Below are 19,648 nucleotides of genomic sequence, written 5' to 3'. Positions count from 1 at the left end.
AGCCCCACGTCGGGCTCTGCTGTCAGCACAGAGCCTGCTTCAGATCCTCTGTCTTCCTGTCTCTTTGCCTCTCCCCTGTGCTCGCCATCTCTCAAAAACAAATAAACGTTAAAAAAATAATAAAAAAGGAAGCTCTACTTGTCAGCGTTACAATCAGTGAGGTGTTCAACGTATCTAGCCCCTTGCTAATCAACTTCTTTGGTGCTCTCCTTTCCCTAGGAGAATGCCCATTTCAGCATCTCAGAGTCCTTGATTGCTGCCATTGAGCTAATGAAGTGCAACATGATGAGCCAGTGCCTGGAAGAAGAGGAAGAGGAGGAAGAAGACAGCGATAGAGAGATCCAGGAACTGAAGCAGAAGATCCGCCTTCGTCGCCAGCAGATCCGCACCAAGAACCTGCTCCCTGGGTATCAGGAGACTGAGCACGGAAGTGAGTGAGGCTGTGAACTCCTCAGTTACACTTCTGCAGGGAGTTAAGATAAGACTTGGTACCTTGTGGGCTTCCTTTTTTGTCTCACTTTCAAATGTTATAACCCAGCTAAGGGTTCCTCTGCTGTCAGAAAGAATTTTTATGTTGTAATTTTTTTCCTGCCAGACCCAGAGTCCTGGAGTTTATCTATTTCCTACCTCAGAAATATCTTCCAAAAAATAGGTTTCTGATATGAGAACTACGACTGCTGGTCCCAGAGTCACTTCCCACATAGTAGTACCTTCTATTTACCTGAAACTTTCAAAATGTCATGAATAAAATGGGGAATAATCAACAAGAAGAGCTAGTTTCCATTTCCTCAGCATCACTCCCAGCCAAGTTTCTATTCACTTCTCTGTTGAAGTCACACCAGGTCCCTTTCATTGTGACCCTAGGATAGGAGACCACTTTCTGTCCTGTTCATTACCTTTTTTTTTTCTTTTTAAAACATAGCAGGCTTTCAGGTCACTTCTAACAGCTCACGTGATTCAACGCAATTCTCTGACTCTGGCTCTGCTGATGAGGTTGACGAATTTGAAATCCAAGGTAAGAAGTGACACTTTATTTCAAGCAACTTTCATTGCCTGACTCTTTGAATTTGAAGTCGTAGACTGAGAAGCTTTCCTTAAGTATAGACAATCTTCATAATGGTACATTATGGAATGTTGTTAGTAACTGTGAGAGGAAGCCTCTCTTGCTAAAAACAAAACTCCTTTAGTAAAATTTAAACAGAAAAAGAAGTGCTTCAGGTAGAGGGGCCTGGCTGTTGAAGTCACCTTGATGGGTCTCCTCAATTGCACCTTTCTCTTGGATTTTCACTCTGATTCCTCCTGGTAAGAGCCTAGGGCTGGCCTATACTTGCATGAAATTAGAATCTTATTCTCTTATGTTCCATAACACAATCAAAATTGTTTCAAAATGTTTAAAAGGAACTTTGTTATAATCCTAAGAGAAAAGGACAAAAAGAGTCATTGGGGGGAAAAAAGGGGGAAAAAATCAAGTTTACAAAGTAGAGCTTTTTCTGTCCTACCAGTGCTAACTTGCTTAGCAGAATCACCGACCCTTGTTGTTGTAAGCACATGCATAGAGAACAGGAGGGGTTCTAATCTGGGAAGGCAGTTCTATTAAATCATGTTAACTCATGACTAATGGATTAATCCATTCCTGCAAATCATAGATTTCTTCAGGTTCCCATCAGTGCCACAAACAAACAAACAAACAAACAAACAAACAAACCAAAAAGCAGTTCATAGTCACAAGTTTTCACCCATGGGTGAAACTAAGAGTTATTTCCTTATGGAGGTGAATTGACTCTATAATTCTCCATGGTAAGATGGTGATGAATACATGTTTTATAGATCTGTTTATATCAATCTAGAGAATTGATGTAATTCACTTTTCACCTGCGCAGACCTCCAGTAGTAATCGAAAGCTGGTGGTAGCTGGATTTCTTCCCCATTCAGAAATACAATTTTTATACATATTTTTCCAGGTGTCTAGGAAGTCTTCCTTCTGTGTTCTCTTTAATATGTCTGATTTCTTTTCATGACAATAATAGCCACTTAAAACTCCATTTTTTTTTTTTTTTTGGTTTGTTTGTATGTGGTTTTCCAACATTTCTCCAATTCTCTGATACCAACTGAGTATCCTCACAATTCAATTCTGACATTAACTCCTGGAGTTAGGATAGACTCCACAGGGTAAGGTCTCAGTCCCACAGGACACTCCCACTTCATATGCCAACCACAAATGGGGTCACCATGTTACCTACTCTTCTCCGTAGCCAACTACAAATTCAGAGGTTCCTAAGACACCTCCCCAACTCAGGTTCCATAATTTGCTAAAATGACTTACAGAACTCATGAAAACACTAGACTTAAGATTACTTTTTATTATAAAGGATACAAATAAATGGTCACATGAAGAGATACTTAGCGCAACACCCCAAAGTTTTCTGAGCACAGGAATCTCTTTGTCCATGTGGTCAGGGTGTGCTATACTCCCAGTACATCAATATATTCACCAACCAGGTAGCTCTCCCAAACCTTATCATCACAAGTGAAAACACTTTATCAAGGTTTCATTACATAGGTATGCACGAGTGCTTAAAGCAGCCATTGATGATTGAGCTCAATCTGCACCCCCTCTCCCTTTTTGAGAGTTTGGGGATGGAGCTAAAAATTCTAATCCTTTAATCTGGTGGTTGGTTTTTCCTCTGGCAGCCAGCCCCATCCTGAAATTACCTGTATATTCCTCAAGAGTCACCTCATTAGCATAAACTCAGATATAATGGCAAGGGGCTCATTATGAATAACAAAGACATTCCTATCACTCTGGAAATTATAAAGGTTTTAGGAGCTCTGTGCTGAAAACTAGGCAGAGACCAATTATATATTGTTTTTCATATACCACAGTCTGTGATTGGCTTGATCTCCAAATTAGAAGACAATAAAAGTGTTCTGCCCTTTCTCTTGGAATCAGCAGTTAGAATTTCATGAGGGTAATATTAAGGTAAATTCACAACACTGCTTCACTAGGTGTGGAGCAGTCCACGTGACCACTAAGTCTGTTCCTTGCAGCAAAGCAAGGGACCAGAGGAAGCTGTTCAGTCTGGAAGGAACCAAATTTGAAATAGCCTGCTTGGGAGTGGCATGAAGTGCACTCCTGTTGGAAACTGTTGTTGCCTTTTTGGCCCCAGAGGAGTTGTTTAGTCAGCTAACTCTAATCAGTTCAGGATGGAAATCCCTAAAGGAAAAGACCTCGGGGTAGGGTTTCTCAGCCTCTAGGCCAGATAGTTCTTTGTTGTAAGAGACTGTCGTGCATTGTAGAATGTTTAGCATCATCATCAGCCTCTACCCAATTTACCTACAAGGGTAGAAAATCTCCTCTGGTTGAGAACACTACCTTAGGAGGTCTTTAAGACCAGGCTGGTTTGGAGAAATAGCAATAACTATCTCCCAAGCAATACTGAGCACCTTCCTGTGGATGTAACTTCCTAAAAGCAGTTTTACCTTTTGGAGCCAAGTCAAGTCCTGATTCTATGTGGTATAGAACTGTCATTCTCATTGATTTACTTCCTGTCTGAATACTAAAGGGCCCCCTTTTATAATCATTATCACAGATGGTAGCGAAGGATCTAACCTGACTCACATGTCAAAGAACGGACTCTCAGTGTCAATGGCATCGATGTTTTCAGGTAGCTTGTGTTGGAAGTACGGGTGTGCTCATACATGCATGTGTGTGAATGTTTGCATCACCTTTTGTACATACTTAATCTTGTGACACCTGTCTGTAAGGTTTGGAGAACTAGCTGGGAAAAACCAGACTTGAGCCAGCTAGGAGTAATTCAAATATTCATTTTCTTCTTCTTCATAGGACCTCCAACAGTCCTCCTCACTGAGATTGTCCTTGCTGATCCCTCCCTACAGTGACATTTATAGACTAAGTGGTGATTGTGGCTGATGGAGGTAGTAGGCAGTTTAGAAAGCAACGGTCAGGTGAAGAAATTTTAGTTCAAACCAACAGCTAAGCTACTGCCACACATTCAGACAGCAAAAGTCCGATAGAATAATGTGAAAGCATAATATGTCTTTAGAGTTTTGAATTTGCAGAGCCATTTGCAGAAAGTGATCCCTTCTTGGTACTTAATATGTCTGGTACATAAATGTCTGGTACATAATATGTACATAAAATGTCTGGTACATAATATGTCTGGTACATACTTAATATGTCTTGGTACATAAATGTCTGGCCTTAGTAATTTCTTTGTGATTCAAGCAAGTAGGCTTTCTGTAGGTGCGGTTAACTGAAAGTAGCAGTTTTCTACTCAAAGTGGTTTTAAAACACACAACAGCAAAACTCAGGATTTATTAAACACTTTATTTTTTTTCTAAATTTTTATAATGTTTATTTATTTTGAGAGAGAGAGAGAGCTCATGCATGCATAATTGTGAGCACAAGCAGGGGAGGGACAGAGAAAAAAGAGAGACAGTCCCAAGGAGGCTCCATGCTGTTCAGTGCAGACCCCAATGCTAGGCTCAATCCCAAGCACCTTGAGATCATCACCTGAGCTGAAATCAAGAGTCCAACACTCAACTGACTGAGTCACCCAGGCGCCCCTAAATAGTTCATTTTAACTGTCAATGTAATCAGCCACTAGAATGTGAAATAATTAGGTAAGATCAGATAAAGATTTGGAGAAAGGAAAGTATTTCGTTTTCTTTTTCTCTTTTCCTGAACTGTTGTAATTTATTCTAACATAGTCTTCCCTTGCTTGACACGTAATTATCCTATCACTTTTTAACTGGTCTCTTAAGTGTTTACAACCACAGTCCTCTTGCAGGTACATTTATTGACTGTCAGCCATTTCTCTGTCAGAGCATATTCAGTCTGCTTTAACCATAAGGCGTACTTTTATTTGGTCTTCCTGGCATCTTTTCTTCCACTCTTTTGGGAGCTTTAAAGCTTTTAAAATACATTTTTATACTTTTTAAAAATACATTTATATATTTTATATACATTAAACATTTTTCAACTAAAAGACTATACTTTTTCTTGTGCCCTATAATCCCAGCATATTATGGGAGTTGAAGGGAAAGCAATCAGAACAAGCCTCTTTCAAAAGAAGTGGCTTGTTTTACCTTATTTCTACACACAGGTTCTTATTTATGAAAGTATAATTTATAATTCATCTTTCTTTACACTATATTTCCTTTTGGCTTTCTGTTGCTTTTCCTCTGCTTCTGGTTTATTAATGGTATGAAATCCTTTTTAAAAAGTGTCATTATACTTCTCATTAGCGATCTTCCTGATTACATCCAGAGGTTTACAGATGTGTTTCTTTTTGATCATCTTAAGTGATATATGCTATTGAAGAGCCTCTGAGTATATGATCAGATTAAAATCCATAACACCCTTGGGAAAATTTAAGTGCTTAAGCATCCTATTATGGACATCATCTATCATGAATACTCTGCATATTGTAATACTCTACTTGATATAATCACATTTCTTAGATCCTGATTCATTGAGTAGACCATATGGAACAGAAATGTTTCTGAAGGAAATAGATGAATAATTTTTAGCAAATTTATCGACTTGTGGAACCATCACTATAATCTAGTTTTAGAACATTTTTATTATCCCAGTAAGATTCCTTGTGCCCATTTACAGTTAATTTCCCTTCCTATGGGGTGCCTGGGTGGCTCAGTTGGTTAAGCGTTCAACTTCAGCTCAGGTCATGATCTCACAGTTCCTGAGTTCGAGCTCCACGTTGGGTTCTGTGCTGACAGCTCAGAGCCTGGAGCCTGCTTCCGATTGTGTGTCTTCCTCTCTCTCTGCCCCTTCCCCGCTCATGCTCTGTCTCTCTCTCTCTCAAAAATAAACACTAAAAAAATTTTTTAAATTTCCCTTTCTATCCCAAGCCGCAGTTCACTGCTCATCTTTCTGTCTCTATAGATATGCCTTTTCTGAACATTTCATATAAATGGAATAATACAATATGTGATCTTTTGTATCTGGCCTCTTTCACTTTATCAATTTCTTTCTGTGGTACCTGCCAAATTGGTATGAGATCATTTATAAGCTCCCAATCCCAGTCTTTACAACCTCTTTAGTTTTAGAGTTTTGTTTTTCACTGCTCCTTCCCCTTTTATTATAGCTTCATCAGTTGTTCTTTATCTTCCTTCGTAGATTCTTCTAGAATTTCAGTCTTCCACATGCATGTCAGGTTCCAGTCAGGAGACAGAAATCACAGAGTAATTTGACTAGGGAAGGTTTAAAATAAAGAATTATTAACTATCGTGGTGGACTGAAGTAATGGGAGCCTGGCTCGTAAGGAGTGAAAACAACTCTAAAGTATACAGGGATAGCAGATATAGGTAGCAGTCAGTATGCCTAGGACTGAGGTGGAGCACCAGGGAAGGAACAAGTATAGAAGAGGACCATATCTGCAAGGCTGAGATCCAGACCTCCTGGCTCACTAGAGGTGGAGAAATTCACTGAGGCTGCACAGCTGCCCTAAGAGAGTGCCTGGGGATGCTGTCTATGAGAGGTGCCATGCCAATGGCACCAGGAAACCATTCTGTGGGGCGCTGGCAGAGGCTGCCCCTAGGGAAGTGCTGTGCCTCAGAACTCAAGAGATGCTTGGGGAAGTGCGCCATGGGAGGTGCCAGGCCTGTGGCTCCTGCTTTGCCAAGAGGTACTGGGGAAGCAGTTTATGAGAAGTACCACTAGTGGCATTCTGCTTCAAGGCCACCTTCATGAAGGCCTGCCTCCCTAAGGGAAAAGTCACATGTACTACAGGAGTCTGCCTAGAGGAGTACCACCAGACTCAGCAAGAGAAACTCCTGCCTCCTCCAGTGTCCCTCCAGTGCCCTCTACTGACAAAACTTAACATGGTGCCAGCTGGCAGAGGGCTGCTGTTTGAGTCCAGCTCCATTATCATAGAGCTGACGAAAAGAAGGGCAGGTTTGGAGCTGAAAGGCAATAGATTTTTAACTGGCACGATATATAGAGAAAGAAGTTCATGAACTGTATTTTCCAACAAGTTTTTAAGTTCTGTCCAAATCAAGGTAACCAGTGCTTCTCCCCACACTGCCCTTTTAAATACATTTTTTTTTAAAGCAGAATAATTGTAAGTTTCCATTTTAAAAAGTTTCCTCTCCAGTCAGCTGTTACAGATAATTCATTGGAGTTGGATATCCAAATGTGTTGGGTGTCACCTTATCTGCTGGAAGAAAAGCAGGAAGGAAACCAACGTCAAACTGGCCAGTGAATTCTGAAGTCGACTCTCTTCCTGTGCCTTACTTTGTTTAAAAATTTGCAGATTTTGCTAGGGTACCAAGGTTTTAACCCTTTCTTTCCTGATCATCCCAATACCAGTGTCTGGACATGGAAAAATTCTTCTTATAGCATGTCATTTTTTAATTGTTTTTATAATTCTGATTTTATTTTTTCAGTCAGTAGCAATAGCTTTATCTAAAGCATCAGAAACATTTGAAATCAGTTCTCTTAGAAAAAAAATACTTGTCAAATAATTAATTGAAAGTTTCATAATTATGTTAACTTCCATCCAATTGAATGGCCTTCTCCTCTGTTTACTCATTAATATTCTGTCTTATAGCCTGGTCTACTTTTATCCAGATCCTTGAGTAGTGTTTCCACCACACTAACTTAATTATATGTTTGAACTGACCAGAGAGTCTGCAGAATGCAGCAGAGGCCCAGTACCCACGGGGCCTTCATGGTACTTGGCCAGTGTCAGGTGTCTCTTTTGAGATCAGGTACTGCCTCCCCCTCTCCATTCTCAGGGGAAGATCGTCACAGTCAAACCTGTGTGGTCTTCCCCACTCTTGGAAGTATTCATGATTGTCTAGGAAGTCATCGTACCTCTGGTAAAAAAGAAGAAACATGGTAAAGTATGATGTGACTGTACTTTCCAAAGAGCAGAGAATGATTGTTTTTCTCTTGAAGAAAACATGACTTTGCTCTGTGAGGTTGAAGAGCTGCTAAATAGCTTTTTGAAGACAGTGGTTTCCTTAGCAACCATGAATTATCACCACTTCTCTCTGATGCTCAGTGTTTTCTCTAATGGCCTAACCCTACAGTAACAACATTGGTTAGCTCTTTATTCAAGGATTTTCTGTCACAAAGCAAAAATTTGCTTTTTGCTTTTAGCCAATTAATCATTTATTTAGAAAATATTTTCTGAAAACTTATTATGCAGAAAACACTCCAGAGTTATAAGGACAAGACTATGTACAAATCCAAGGCAGTGTAAGTGTTATTCAAATGAATGCTACAAGCTAAATGGTCTGTGAAGGTCTACTATTGCCTAGAATTTTTTTCTTCACTGGTGTTCTTTAGAATGGAATAGACAACTAGCACTGTATTGAGATCTGGATTTTGGTGGTACAAATTCACACAGAAAATATATACACAAACTTCTTTGTTAATAAAAATAGGATTTGTTATTTACTTGTCAGAAATTTTGTTGTTGTCTTAAATTTTTCTGTGCTTAACATATGAAAATTCACTGACAGATTCCAATTCTGTTCTCTCACTTGCGTATATAGCTTTGAAAACATTGATTTGTTAGGAATATTACCTGAGTATACAGGGCTTATATACAGTGCCCTGTATTATATATTTTTAGGGCCAAAACAGAAGAGTTAGACATGCTTTCATTTCCTTATAAGGAGATTTCGTGATCTAGTGGCATATACAAAAATATATACACAAAGGAAATGTGAAGAACAATTGAGCTACTCATGGCCAGTTGCAGAGTGATGCCATGTAAGCTTTAGTGCTCTGTTGAGGGGCTCACATGCAGTAGATTGATCGTTGTCTAGCTTTCTTTCTTTTTTTTTTTAATTTTTTTAATGTTTATTTATTTTTGAGAGGGGGTGGGGAGAAAGAGACAAACATGAGCAGGGGAGGGGCAGAAAGAGAGAGACACAGAATCTGAAGCAGGCTCCAGGCTCTGAGCTGTCAGCACAGAACCCGATGTGGAGCTTGAACTCAGGAACTGTGAGATCATGACCTGAGCTGAAGTTGGATGCTTAACCGACTGAGCCACGCAGGCGCTCCAATCATTGTGTAGCTTTAATCAGGAAAAGAATGTCTTTTCACTGGGCATCAAAGGAAATGAAGGATGAGACTTACCAGAACAGTCTCGTTTTCATAACTTGAATACACTCTATCTTCCCTCCTCAAACATGACTGCTATACTTCACATTTTCCCCATCAAACATATTTGAGAAGATGAGGTCTCTGGAGGTTCAGGCATATCATTTTTAGAAATCCTCTTCAAAATCCTTTATGAGAAATAGGCTTTGGAAAGTCTGCCGTATTTTCCTGCAATTATGCCTGAAAGTTCAGTAGAAAACATCATGTTGAATATCTCCATGAAAATGTGTTGGTTACCAGGCATCTTCAGGGAGCTGCCAAGTCATAGAGAACTTCTCTTCTTTCCTGTGCCGCCAGACAAAAAGGAAATCTTTCCATGAAGCTTTTATAAGGATGCAGAAGACTTTGCATTCAGGAGTGATAGCAGTAGTGGTCAGATGTTAGGAGCAAAGTTCCAGTTCCACATAACATTTAATGAGTTACTTCTGTGATCCAATTTCTGTGTTAAGTACTGATTTTGATATAAAAAAGAGCTAGACAGAGCTCTTACCTCAGAGTTTATCATTTAAGAGGGCTTGAGATTGAGAGAATGAAGGAGAGATTGGAGTATTCTTTGTGTGTTTGTGTTGATAGAGGGTATGTCCCTGTGTGCCTTAGGATGCTACCTTTTCTCATTCACTGTTTTGCACCAAATCTGAGTCTGTGTTCCACCTGGATTTGTAGCCATTTCGACCATTTCCATACTATGCATAATGTCACTTATTCAGTCTGGTTGTAACTTAAACAGAGCCAAACTATAAATCATGTGTAGAGCTTCACCTGGACTCTGCTCCTTACCCTGCATAGAATGTAGCTTGTAGCTGCTACCCTGAGCACTTAGCTGGCAAAAGCTTGGAATGGTTTCCATTGTTATTATCCCTTATTTCCTCCCTTTCCATTTCCCACTCCCTTTATCTGTTTTCCCCTTAGATGCTGACATCAGAAGGAACACTGCCTCAAACAGCAAATCCTTCACTTCCTCCCAGTCTTTGTAAGTACTTTTTTCTTTCTTTTAAATAAAACCTGGGGTATGTGGAGAAACAAACCCAGTTCTTGGGATATGGAGGGGAAAGGCCATAGAGGAAGCATGCAAATTCACAAAGAGACAAAGTGATGGGCCTGCCTGATGGTGGTGGTGAGCCCCCGGCAGTAGAGCAGAAGATCATTGGTTCAAACAGGGTGGGCTCTAGTGGAGGCAAAGCTCACAATCTGGATTATTCCTTCTCTGCTGACTTTGATTATACCAGAGGCCCCCAGAAGATCAGATCCGAAAAGAGAGAGCAGTGATCCTGATTGCTGATTATGAAATCAAATTGAACTGGTTTCACATTGTAGATCCAACCAGGGGAAATAGTCCCCCGTTCGGGAGCAACAAACAGTCCTTTATCTTTCACAAGGCAGTTTGACTCCATTTATTTTGTAAATCCATGTTATAGCCCCCGTTTTGCAGTTAAAGAAATGGGAGTTTAGAGAAAGGAAGTGATAGAGAATCCCTAACTAGCGTTGCCATGTAATGCTATTTTTTTTAAGTTTTTTTATTATTTATTTTTGAGAGAGAAAGAGACAGAGTGCAAGTGGAGGAGGGCCAAAGAGAGAGGGAGACACAGAATCCAAAGCAGGCTCCAGGCTCTGAGCTGTCAGCACAGAGCCCAACATGGGGCTCGAACTCACAAACCATGAGATCATGACCTGAGCTGAAGGTGGACACTTAGCCGACTGAGCCACAGAGGCGCCCCCCCCTTTTTTAAATTTTTTTTTATTATTTAGCCATGTAATGCTATTAAGTGGGGTTTGAGCCTAAGTCGTAAGACCATAAGGTCAATATATTTTCTTCCACACATGTATCTGAAGATGATGAGAAAAGAAGCCAGGCAGACTGGGGGTACTGTGAGTGTTCTCAGCTCAGAAGTCACAGGGTATAGTATCAGTTCCTGGAGGGCGGGCTCCCATCTTCCTGTCTTTTCTCTGCTCAGCCTTCCCTGCATCTCCTTTCCAGCTCCCACTGCTTCCTACACTCCACATCTGCAGAGGCGGTGGCCATGGGACTCCTGAAGCAATTTGAAGGCATGCAGCTGCCAGCTGCCTCAGAGCTAGAATGGCTGGTTCCAGAGCATGATGCCCCTCAGAAGGTAGATTTCTTCAGCTTTTTTTCCTCTACCCACTGTCCAGCCCCACGAATCCATGAGCGTCTCTGATGCTTTTCTCCTCTGTCACATGTCCCCAGTCTAGAATGAGCCTTAGTGTTTCCTTCCTCGCTCACAGAAGCCACTTGTTACAAATGTGCTGAGTGAATAAATGAATGAATGAAGAAGATATGCTTGCCTGGGTTTTCCCTAGCAGTTGTCAGAACAGGAGATAATAGCTCCTTCATTGTCCTTATTCCACACGACTGCTTACTAGACCCAGAGGTGGAACTCCTGTATTGTGACCACCTTTGAGACACTGTTAAAAAGTACATTGTTCATAGTCTTCTTTGCTCTATAGTTGAGTAAGGCATGAAGCATCTTGGCATAGCAAGGGTCCTGAGGTGGCTTCAGGGACAGCATCAGCAACGGGTGCCATGCCACTGGAATGCTTTTTCTGTTCTTTTTACTTCTTGGAACACAAGGTCCTCACTTGTAGAGCCTGATGCCTCAATGATTTATTCTGAGGGCCAAGGTTGCTTGAAGCCTTTACCTGAGATGATCCTGACACCTCTTTGATTAATGTGTTTCTGTCATGACCAAAGAGTCAAGCATGTTCTCCCAGACCGTCCCTGTTGGACCAACCTGTGCTTCTCTCCTGCAGCTCCTGCCCATCCCTGACTCACTGCCCATCTCACCAGATGACGGGCAGCACGCGGACATCTACAAGCTGCGCATCCGTGTTCGTGGCAACCTGGAGTGGGCTCCACCCCGGCCTCAGATCATTTTTAATGTTCATTCAGCCCCGACGTGAGTAGGCAGTGTCTGTGTCCTTTGGAAAATGGATATATCTTTGGGTTGTCAGGGCAGTCTCCTCACCTCTTGTCTCTGCCTCCAGCTGTAGCTCCCACACAATTCTGTTCACTTAAAGGCAGAGAGTGAAGATTATGCATCTTGTTGCAAGTCTTACTCCTGATCCTCCTGTTGCTTTCCAGAGATAACCGGGAATGAGGTCTTTTATCACTGGCCTTCCCGACCTGTTGTCTTCCTCCCAACAGTCTTGTGAGCTTACTGGTGTTTCTTTCTTTCTTTTTTAAAAAATTTTTTTAAGTTTATTTATTTTTGAGAGGCAGAGAGAGAGAGAGAGGGAGCAAGCAAGCAGGGGAGGGACAGGGAGAGAGGTAGAGAAAGGGAATCCCAACCAGGCTCCGCACTGTTAGCACAGAGCCTGATGCAGGGCTCGAACTCACAAACCATGAGATCATGACCTGAGCCGAAACCAAGAGTCGGATGCTTAACCGACTGAGCCACCTAGGCGACCCCTGTTTTTTTTCTCGTAAGATGGATGATTGCCTTTCTTTCCTCTTGTTCTCTCCTCTGTCCTGTTTCTCATCTCTTATATTTGTACATGAAGTGTGGTTCATTTGTTAGGGACTGTCCCTGCCTTGACCTAAATTCTAACCTAGTAATCCTCGGTTTGAATTGGTTCTCCCAGTGGGTTCTTTTTATCCAACTCTAAAAAGCAGTAGGTGAATTCCCACTCTTGCCATACGTAACAAGAGCCCTGTGTTTGCCTCCTTATCCTTTATACCCCAGAGGCCTCCTCTGGTATTTGCCAAAGCCCTCTCCTTCCCTTCTCCTCAGGAGGAAGATCGCTGTGGCCAAGCAGAATTACCGCTGTGCAGGGTGTGGCATTCGGACTGACCCCGGTGAGTCACTTCTCTGACCCCCAGTCCACCTCCAGTGACTGTGCCCTCTCACACCCTTGGGGCTGGTCAGAGAGGCTGTGAGAGGAGGCAACAGAGCAGAACTGGGAAAGGGAAAGAAGGGGCCCAGACCCGGAAGGTAGGGCTGTGCAGGATTACTGGCAATCAGAGGGAAATGATTTCTGGGGGCCCGTTACCGACATCGTGTACCAAAGAAAACTGGGTACTCTGGGCCAGGTTCTTGGAACCTGGATCTTACCAACTCTGCCAGAATTTGTTTCCTCAGTGGCCTTCAGAGAGGGACACAGAAACCCACTCTGTGGGTTTCCTCTAGCTTTGGGAGCACAGAAATGGATGGAGACCAGTGGCCATCCCTTTCTGCTCTTTGAAAAGGAGCAAGAGAGCTGCCTCACCAGCTTCTGATGGAAAAGCCACATCTGACCTTTGACTTTCTGGTTTTTCCAGATTATATCAAGCGGCTGCGGTACTGTGAGTACTTGGGCAAGTACTTCTGTCAGTGCTGCCATGAAAATGCTCAGATGGTCATCCCCAGCCGGGTTCTGCGCAAGTGGGACTTCAGCAAGTACTATGTCAGTAATTTCTCCAAGGACCTGCTCATTAAGATCTGGAACGATCCTCTCTTCAATGTGCAGGACATCAACAGTGCCCTCTATAGGAAGGTCAAGCTGCTCAATCAAGTCCGGGTAAGATCTTGAAAGGCCATATCACAGATTACCCTCCTCATCCCTCATCCCCTCCCTCTGTTCATGCAGCCTTTGCTAGGATCACGACATTTCTGTCACTGTGTCAGAGCTGTAACCGTCTCATTACTCACACTTTCTCTACATGCTTTCTCAGACTCTTGTCATTTCTCACCTGTCTAGTTAGAGCCTCAAACCTACTAATGGCAGGTCTGAAGCCATAGATGGCACTCAGTGACAAAAGCAGGAGTTTTCCCTGCACTGAAAATATACTGAAGGGACAATAGGGTATCAGGTGGGAAATTCAAATTCTGGATTTCTCAGTGGCTTCCAGTTGTATACGTGATTTGGGAGCACAACCCAGCAGAGGTGCCCTCCCTGACTGGAGGTCATTTTGAAGCAAGTTATTGAGTTACAGATGTAGAGAATAGTTTGGCTCTGGCTGCTGCATGCAAAGCTTCCAGACCTCCAGGGTTTAAAGGTACTGGTCATTCTAATAATTGTTTCTTTCCTCTTCATACCTGCTCTTACCCCCCACTCACCACCACAATGTCTTTCTCTTCAGCTGCTGCGGATCCAGCTGTATCACATGAAGAACATGTTTAAGACTTGCCGACTGGCCAAAGAGTAAGTCTCATGTGGAGGCCAGACGCCTCTTGCTGGGTTAATGTCTCTGAAACAGACACGCCCCAGCAGTTGTCCCTTGTTGTGTGAAGAAGGAAAGTAGAGAGATTTGTAGAGAATTCCAGAAATGGTCAGCAAAAAGCCTGCAGCAGTTGAGTGTGTCTGTATCCTCTCTGGAAGGGAACTCTGTGGTTGTTCTGTCAGGCCAGACCTGCCACTCTTTGCAAGCTGGCATGAATCACTGTGCAGGAAGGTATAAAAGTCACTTCTCACTCACATCTAGTAGTGTGGAGGGTCCGGAATGGTTTGGAACTCCTAGGCTGGCCGAACACTGCCCACCCTCATCGACTCTGTCTGGGCCCTTCTTTTCCCTATCCTGCTTCTGGATAGTACAGATCCTTCTACCTTGATGTGCCACACACAATGTTCATTTTCTTCTTCTTCTTTTTTTTAAGTTTATTTATTTATTTTGAGAGCAAGAGAGATGTGAGGGTGGGGGGCAAAGAGAGAGAGGAAGAGAGAGAGAATCCTAAGCAGGCTCCACAGTCAGCATAGAGCCCAGCATGGGGCTCAAACTCAGGAACTGTGAGATCATGACCTAAGCCAAAACCAAGAGTCGGATGCTTAATCGATTGAGCCACCCAGGTGCCCCCAAAATGTTCATTTTCGGCTCCTACCTACTTCCCCTTATTTTCTGTAGGCTTCTGGATTCCTTTGACACAGTTCCAGGCCACCTGACCGAGGATCTCCACCTATACTCGCTGAATGACTTGACTGCAACCAGGAAGGGAGAGCTGGGGCCCCGGCTTGCTGAGCTCACCAGGGCAGGGGCTGCCCACGTAGAGCGATGCATGGTAAGATAGTCTCACTTTATCATGTGACTGGACTCTTGCTTAGGGATACAGGGAGTGGGATGGACCCAAGTTCTTGCCATGCAGTTTCAGGAAGTTGAAATGGCCTGTCAACACTGGGAGAAAAACTGGGTAGGATTGCTGTTCCTGGGATTGGTGAACAGCTAATTCATCCAGATCTAAAGAACCTGAAATCAGAAGAGGATGTGGTGCTGGCACTGCCCCTGGGTAAGGGCAGGACTAAGCAGGCCTTCAGTGTAGAATTGTCCTGATGTGGGAGGAGAGAACCCTGAATTAGAATCTGGAGAGGGACTGGGTCTCCCTCCACTTTATCATTCTCAAATTACTGTGACCAAAGGAAGTACTTTGCCCTCTCTGCAGCAAGCCTCAATTTTCTTGTCTGTAACATGAAGATAATAATTAATAGCCCCTGCCCTTTCCTCTCAGTAGTTTTGAGAATTGACGAAATAATTTACATGAAAGCATTTTGTAAACTTCATTCTATAGATGCAAGTTATTATTGTCCTTGATATACTCAACATGCCAAAAATTCAGAAGTTCCATTTTTAGAATTTCCCATCTTAGAATATGCCCAGTGTGTGTTCCTGTGACAGTCCCAGAATTAGAGCTCAAAATAGGGCATATGTAGAGATCCTGAATAGTGGGGGGAATTGGAAAGGTTTTGCTATAACCTGATTCAAGGCTGGGTGTTATTTTGGAGAAATGCCCTTGCCATCACATTTTATGTTAATTGGCTGTGGTTCCTATTTCAAAATAGAGTCATCACCCAGCCTGGAATTCTGACTTTAGGAAGCCCCTTGTGGCATCATCCCTTCTTTCTTTACAACTCTGCATTGTGAACCACTCTCGTGGTTGCAGTTTCTCAAACTCATGCTCCCTTGTCTCCATCTTAAAGGTTTGTCTAACACTGCCCAGTCCTGGCCCCAGTTTGGCTGTCATGTCCAGCCAGTCTCTTCCCAGAAGGCGGGAGAACCCCTTAGGGCCCACTCAAGTCTTCTTTATATTTTGCCCCGTCCCCCACTTGGGTTCATCCTCTTGTGCCAGTTCCTGGTTTGCTGCCCCTGATTTTGCTGCTTGTCCCTCTCCCCCCACCCCAGCTCTGCCAAGCCAAGGGCTTCATCTGTGAGTTCTGTCAGAACGAGGATGACATCATCTTCCCTTTTGAGCTCCATAAGTGCCGGACCTGTGAAGGTAAGTACTGGTCCGGGTGTGGAGTGGGCAAACCAGACTGAACACGAAGCTCATTTATTTCCCTCAGCCGTCCCTATTAGGAAGAGTTCAGTTTGTCTCAGAAACTCCCTGTTTTCACCGCAGGTGCACCTAGCAGTGGTGGCAAGAAGGGGCTGTGGCAGTGATTTACTTCTGGCTTGAGATAATACAAATAGTTTTCTCTTTTTTTTTTCACCTTCCCTGAATAGAGTGTAAAGCATGTTACCATAAGGCTTGTTTCAAGTCTGGAAGCTGTCCCCGCTGTGAGCGGCTGCAGGCCCGGCGGGAATTGCTGGCCAAACAGAGCCTGGAGTCTTACATGTCAGACTACGAGGAGGAACCCACCGAAGCCTTGGCTCTAGAGGCCACCGTCCTGGAGACCACCTGAAGAAAGCACATTAAGCCCTCTTCTAGGCGCTAGGGTCACACAATGCAGAACTGAGCCACCCTTTTAAGGACTTTCCCCACTTGGTTTTTTTTTTTCTTTGATTATTATCATCATTTTTTTTTATGACTTATCTAACGTCCATGTGTAATCAACCTTTGTTAGGTTGGTGAGGTCCAGTCTGTTGTGACAATGTGTAGGTACTGGGTATTTCCATCAGAACTGACACACAGGTCCTTAATGTGAAGCTTCTAGTGCCTCTGTCAGGGGAGTGGACAATGAGACCCAGTGCTTCTGACATCCATGGCCTTCTCCACTTGGACCAGATCCGGTTTCAGCTGCATTTCAAGTATCATTTCCAGTTTTATTTTGTTTTAGTTCTGGAGCTTCTGAGTCAGGCCTTTCTCAACCAACTCACTTCTCCTTTGCTGCTGAAATAGGAGGACGGAGTTTTCTCTCTCAGTCCTGAAATAGAGTCAGACTGCACCCTGAGGAGAAGCATTAGAGGATGGGAGTACATCGTGGGCATTCTGTCCAGGTTATTTAGGTATTTTTTAGGCCATAAAAGCAGCATTATTACCTGGAATCCTCAGAGACCTCAAGGAGTCCACCATGTGACCTCCTTGTTTGAAGTATTCTAGGCAAAGATGATGTCACAAGCTGACTTTCTTTACCCTGGTGGGCTTGAAGCAAAGAAACAGAACTGATACTTAGGCCAGACCCCTTCACAGCCTTACACCCAGCATAAGTGAGGCCACAGCTCTGTTGCTTAAGGAGCATTTATTCAGTCAGAGGAGCTGTTGGCCTCCTCTTAAGTGATAAGGTCTCTTTTTTTCAACCTAGCTCTGGTGTATATATGATCTTTCAAGCTTAGGCAAGTCCCTGATGCCATCCTAAGTTGAGGACAAAAACTCTATCCGCCATCTTATTTGTGGGTCTCTTGCCACTGTGCCCATTGTTAGGTGGTCATTTTGGTTCTGAGTAAAAGTATGGCCCAACTCCATTCTCATCCCCTTCCTGCAACAGAGTTGGGACCCTCCCTGGTGGATGAACTCTTACCTTTGTTTCTTTTGTTAAAGTTGGAGTAAGGGTGGGGAAGCTTTCTGCTATTAGTGGGGTTAGGGAACTTGGCAATTTGTGGACATGAATGTGAGTGTGAATGTTCCTGTGTTCTTGGAATAACAAGAGCCTTTATGCCTATTATGCACTGAGCCATTTAGCCTGGTGATATCCATATGTTCAGTCATTCTTTCCATATTACTAATTTCAACACACACATACCCTTTAAGATGTGTGTTTCTAGGGGACCGTGATATGTTTGTGGTGTTCTTTAAGTTGCTATAGCTCCTGACCTCTGCGTATAACACTGGTCAGGGTTACTGTTCTGAAGGCTGGCGGCTCTGTGAACAAAAGCCCACAGCGTTTTGTTTTGTTTTTGTTTTTGTTTCATTCTGGGACTGACTTCTTGTATACCTGTCTTTCCATAGTTGGTTGCTAATAGAAAAAACTTGGTGTAGATGCTACCCCAAGAAGCCGAACAGAAAGTAGCACATGGTTGGTGGAAGCCAATGAGTGCCTGAGCTGGAGGCACCCAGGAGTCTCACAGGAAGTAGAAGGGGCAGGAAGGAAGTGGCCAGAGCTGAGGCTCCACCAGGGCAACAGGGAGCAGGGAGGAATTGACGCATGGCATTGATCTCTCTGCCTCGGACTTGGGATCGGGCTGGAAGACCCTGAGCTTGTTCTCCCTTTAGTTCATCGGGAAGACTCTGAGAGCCAAGACTTCCAGCCCAGCCCAGTTTTGAAGGGCTAACTAGGAGCCTTGTCCTACCTAGGAGCTTTGGGAATTGCCCCACAAAACTCAAGGCTTACTAAAGGTTAGGCCTCAGATTCAGACTCAGGGGTTTGTAAAAACTGGTGAACTCTGCTTCTAGTTGTGGTACAAATTACACATCCAGCTCCTTACTCCAAGTCACTACACTGGAAGAGAGATGCACTCTCATTATTGTTCCACCTGTTTCATATTAGCATAGGACCAAAAGATGGAAAACGACAGTTTCCAAAGTTGAGCTCAGCAGTCTTACATGCTCCTGGTTTTTCACTTATTTTTCTCCACCTTTCACATTCCATCTCTTTAGATTGCGTATCTGTTTTAGTGACCCTGACACTCTGCTGTCATCACTGTCCAAATACCCATTTATTTATTTATTTGAGAGGAAAGAGTATGGGATATTTTGAAAGCACTTTGCAACTAATACCAGTATCTGAAATCCCCTGCTGTTGTGGGGAAAAGCTTTGAATGCACTGAAGAGAGTTCTTTCTGAATGAAATGGGAGGGAAAAAGTGTTCTTTTTTATAAATAAAGGGAAAAAAATTAAGTTTGCTTGCAAGGTAGAGACAAGATTCAAGACATTGCAGAAGAGTGGAAGGCAAATATTTTCCACTTAAATGAGGCTGTTATTGACTTTCTCTGCCAAGGCTTTAGAGTTTTTGTTAAATTAACATAAAAGGAGCAAGAGTCTATATAGAGATGTTCTGTTCATGTGCAACTTGTGTTCTGAACTGGATTTCTATTCACCGTAATACATACACAGCCTAACAGTTCATATGTCATCTTTAATAAACTAAGGAAATAAAATTCCTGCCTTTTATTTGTCCACCTTGACTATCAGGAAATGGTTTTGAGTGTTTACTATAAAGCAGGCATGTCTGAAAATTCAGGAGGTTTCTGAGTCAGGAAAAGTGGGTCAGAATGCATCATCACTGACTTGTTATGTGACCTTGAGCAGATCACTTTGTTTCTCTGGATTTTTTTATTCCTTCATGTATAAAAGACATGGGCACAGTCATTACCAGTGCATGAGGTGTGCCCCTTACCCATTCCCTTGATGTAAG

The 19,648-nt window shown here is 43.0% G+C and overlaps 1 protein-coding gene across 6 annotated transcripts in view; it reads left to right on the top strand.

Moving 5' to 3' along the window:
- RUBCN (rubicon autophagy regulator) overlaps positions 1-19,391 on the top strand; it is a 58,250-nt gene extending 38,859 nt beyond the window's left edge. For 2 of the 6 annotated variants that reach the window (XM_086675141.1, XM_086675140.1), the window contains 12 exons: positions 220-430; positions 923-1,015; positions 3,591-3,665; positions 10,067-10,127; positions 11,133-11,265; positions 11,924-12,069; positions 12,904-12,968; positions 13,431-13,669; positions 14,232-14,293; positions 14,991-15,144; positions 16,260-16,353; positions 16,581-19,391. In XM_086675141.1, coding sequence (XP_086531267.1) covers positions 220-430; positions 923-1,015; positions 3,591-3,665; positions 10,067-10,127; positions 11,133-11,265; positions 11,924-12,069; positions 12,904-12,968; positions 13,431-13,669; positions 14,232-14,293; positions 14,991-15,144; positions 16,260-16,353; positions 16,581-16,759 — 1,512 coding nt within the window. In that variant the 3' untranslated portion in view covers positions 16,760-19,391. The remainder of the gene's footprint in view (positions 1-219; positions 431-922; positions 1,016-3,590; positions 3,666-10,066; positions 10,128-11,132; positions 11,266-11,923; positions 12,070-12,903; positions 12,969-13,430; positions 13,670-14,231; positions 14,294-14,990; positions 15,145-16,259; positions 16,354-16,580) is intronic. The other 4 variants (XM_086675144.1, XM_086675143.1, XM_086675145.1 and 1 more) reach the window with 2 other exon arrangements.
- Positions 19,392-19,648: the final 257 nt, after the last annotated feature.

This window comes from Puma concolor, chromosome C2, assembly GCF_028749965.1.
Source record: "Puma concolor isolate L17-30 chromosome C2, mPumCon1.1.hap2, whole genome shotgun sequence".
Classification (NCBI taxonomy): Eukaryota; Metazoa; Chordata; class Mammalia; order Carnivora; family Felidae; genus Puma; species Puma concolor.
This window is presented reverse-complemented; position numbering and strand designations above follow the sequence as displayed.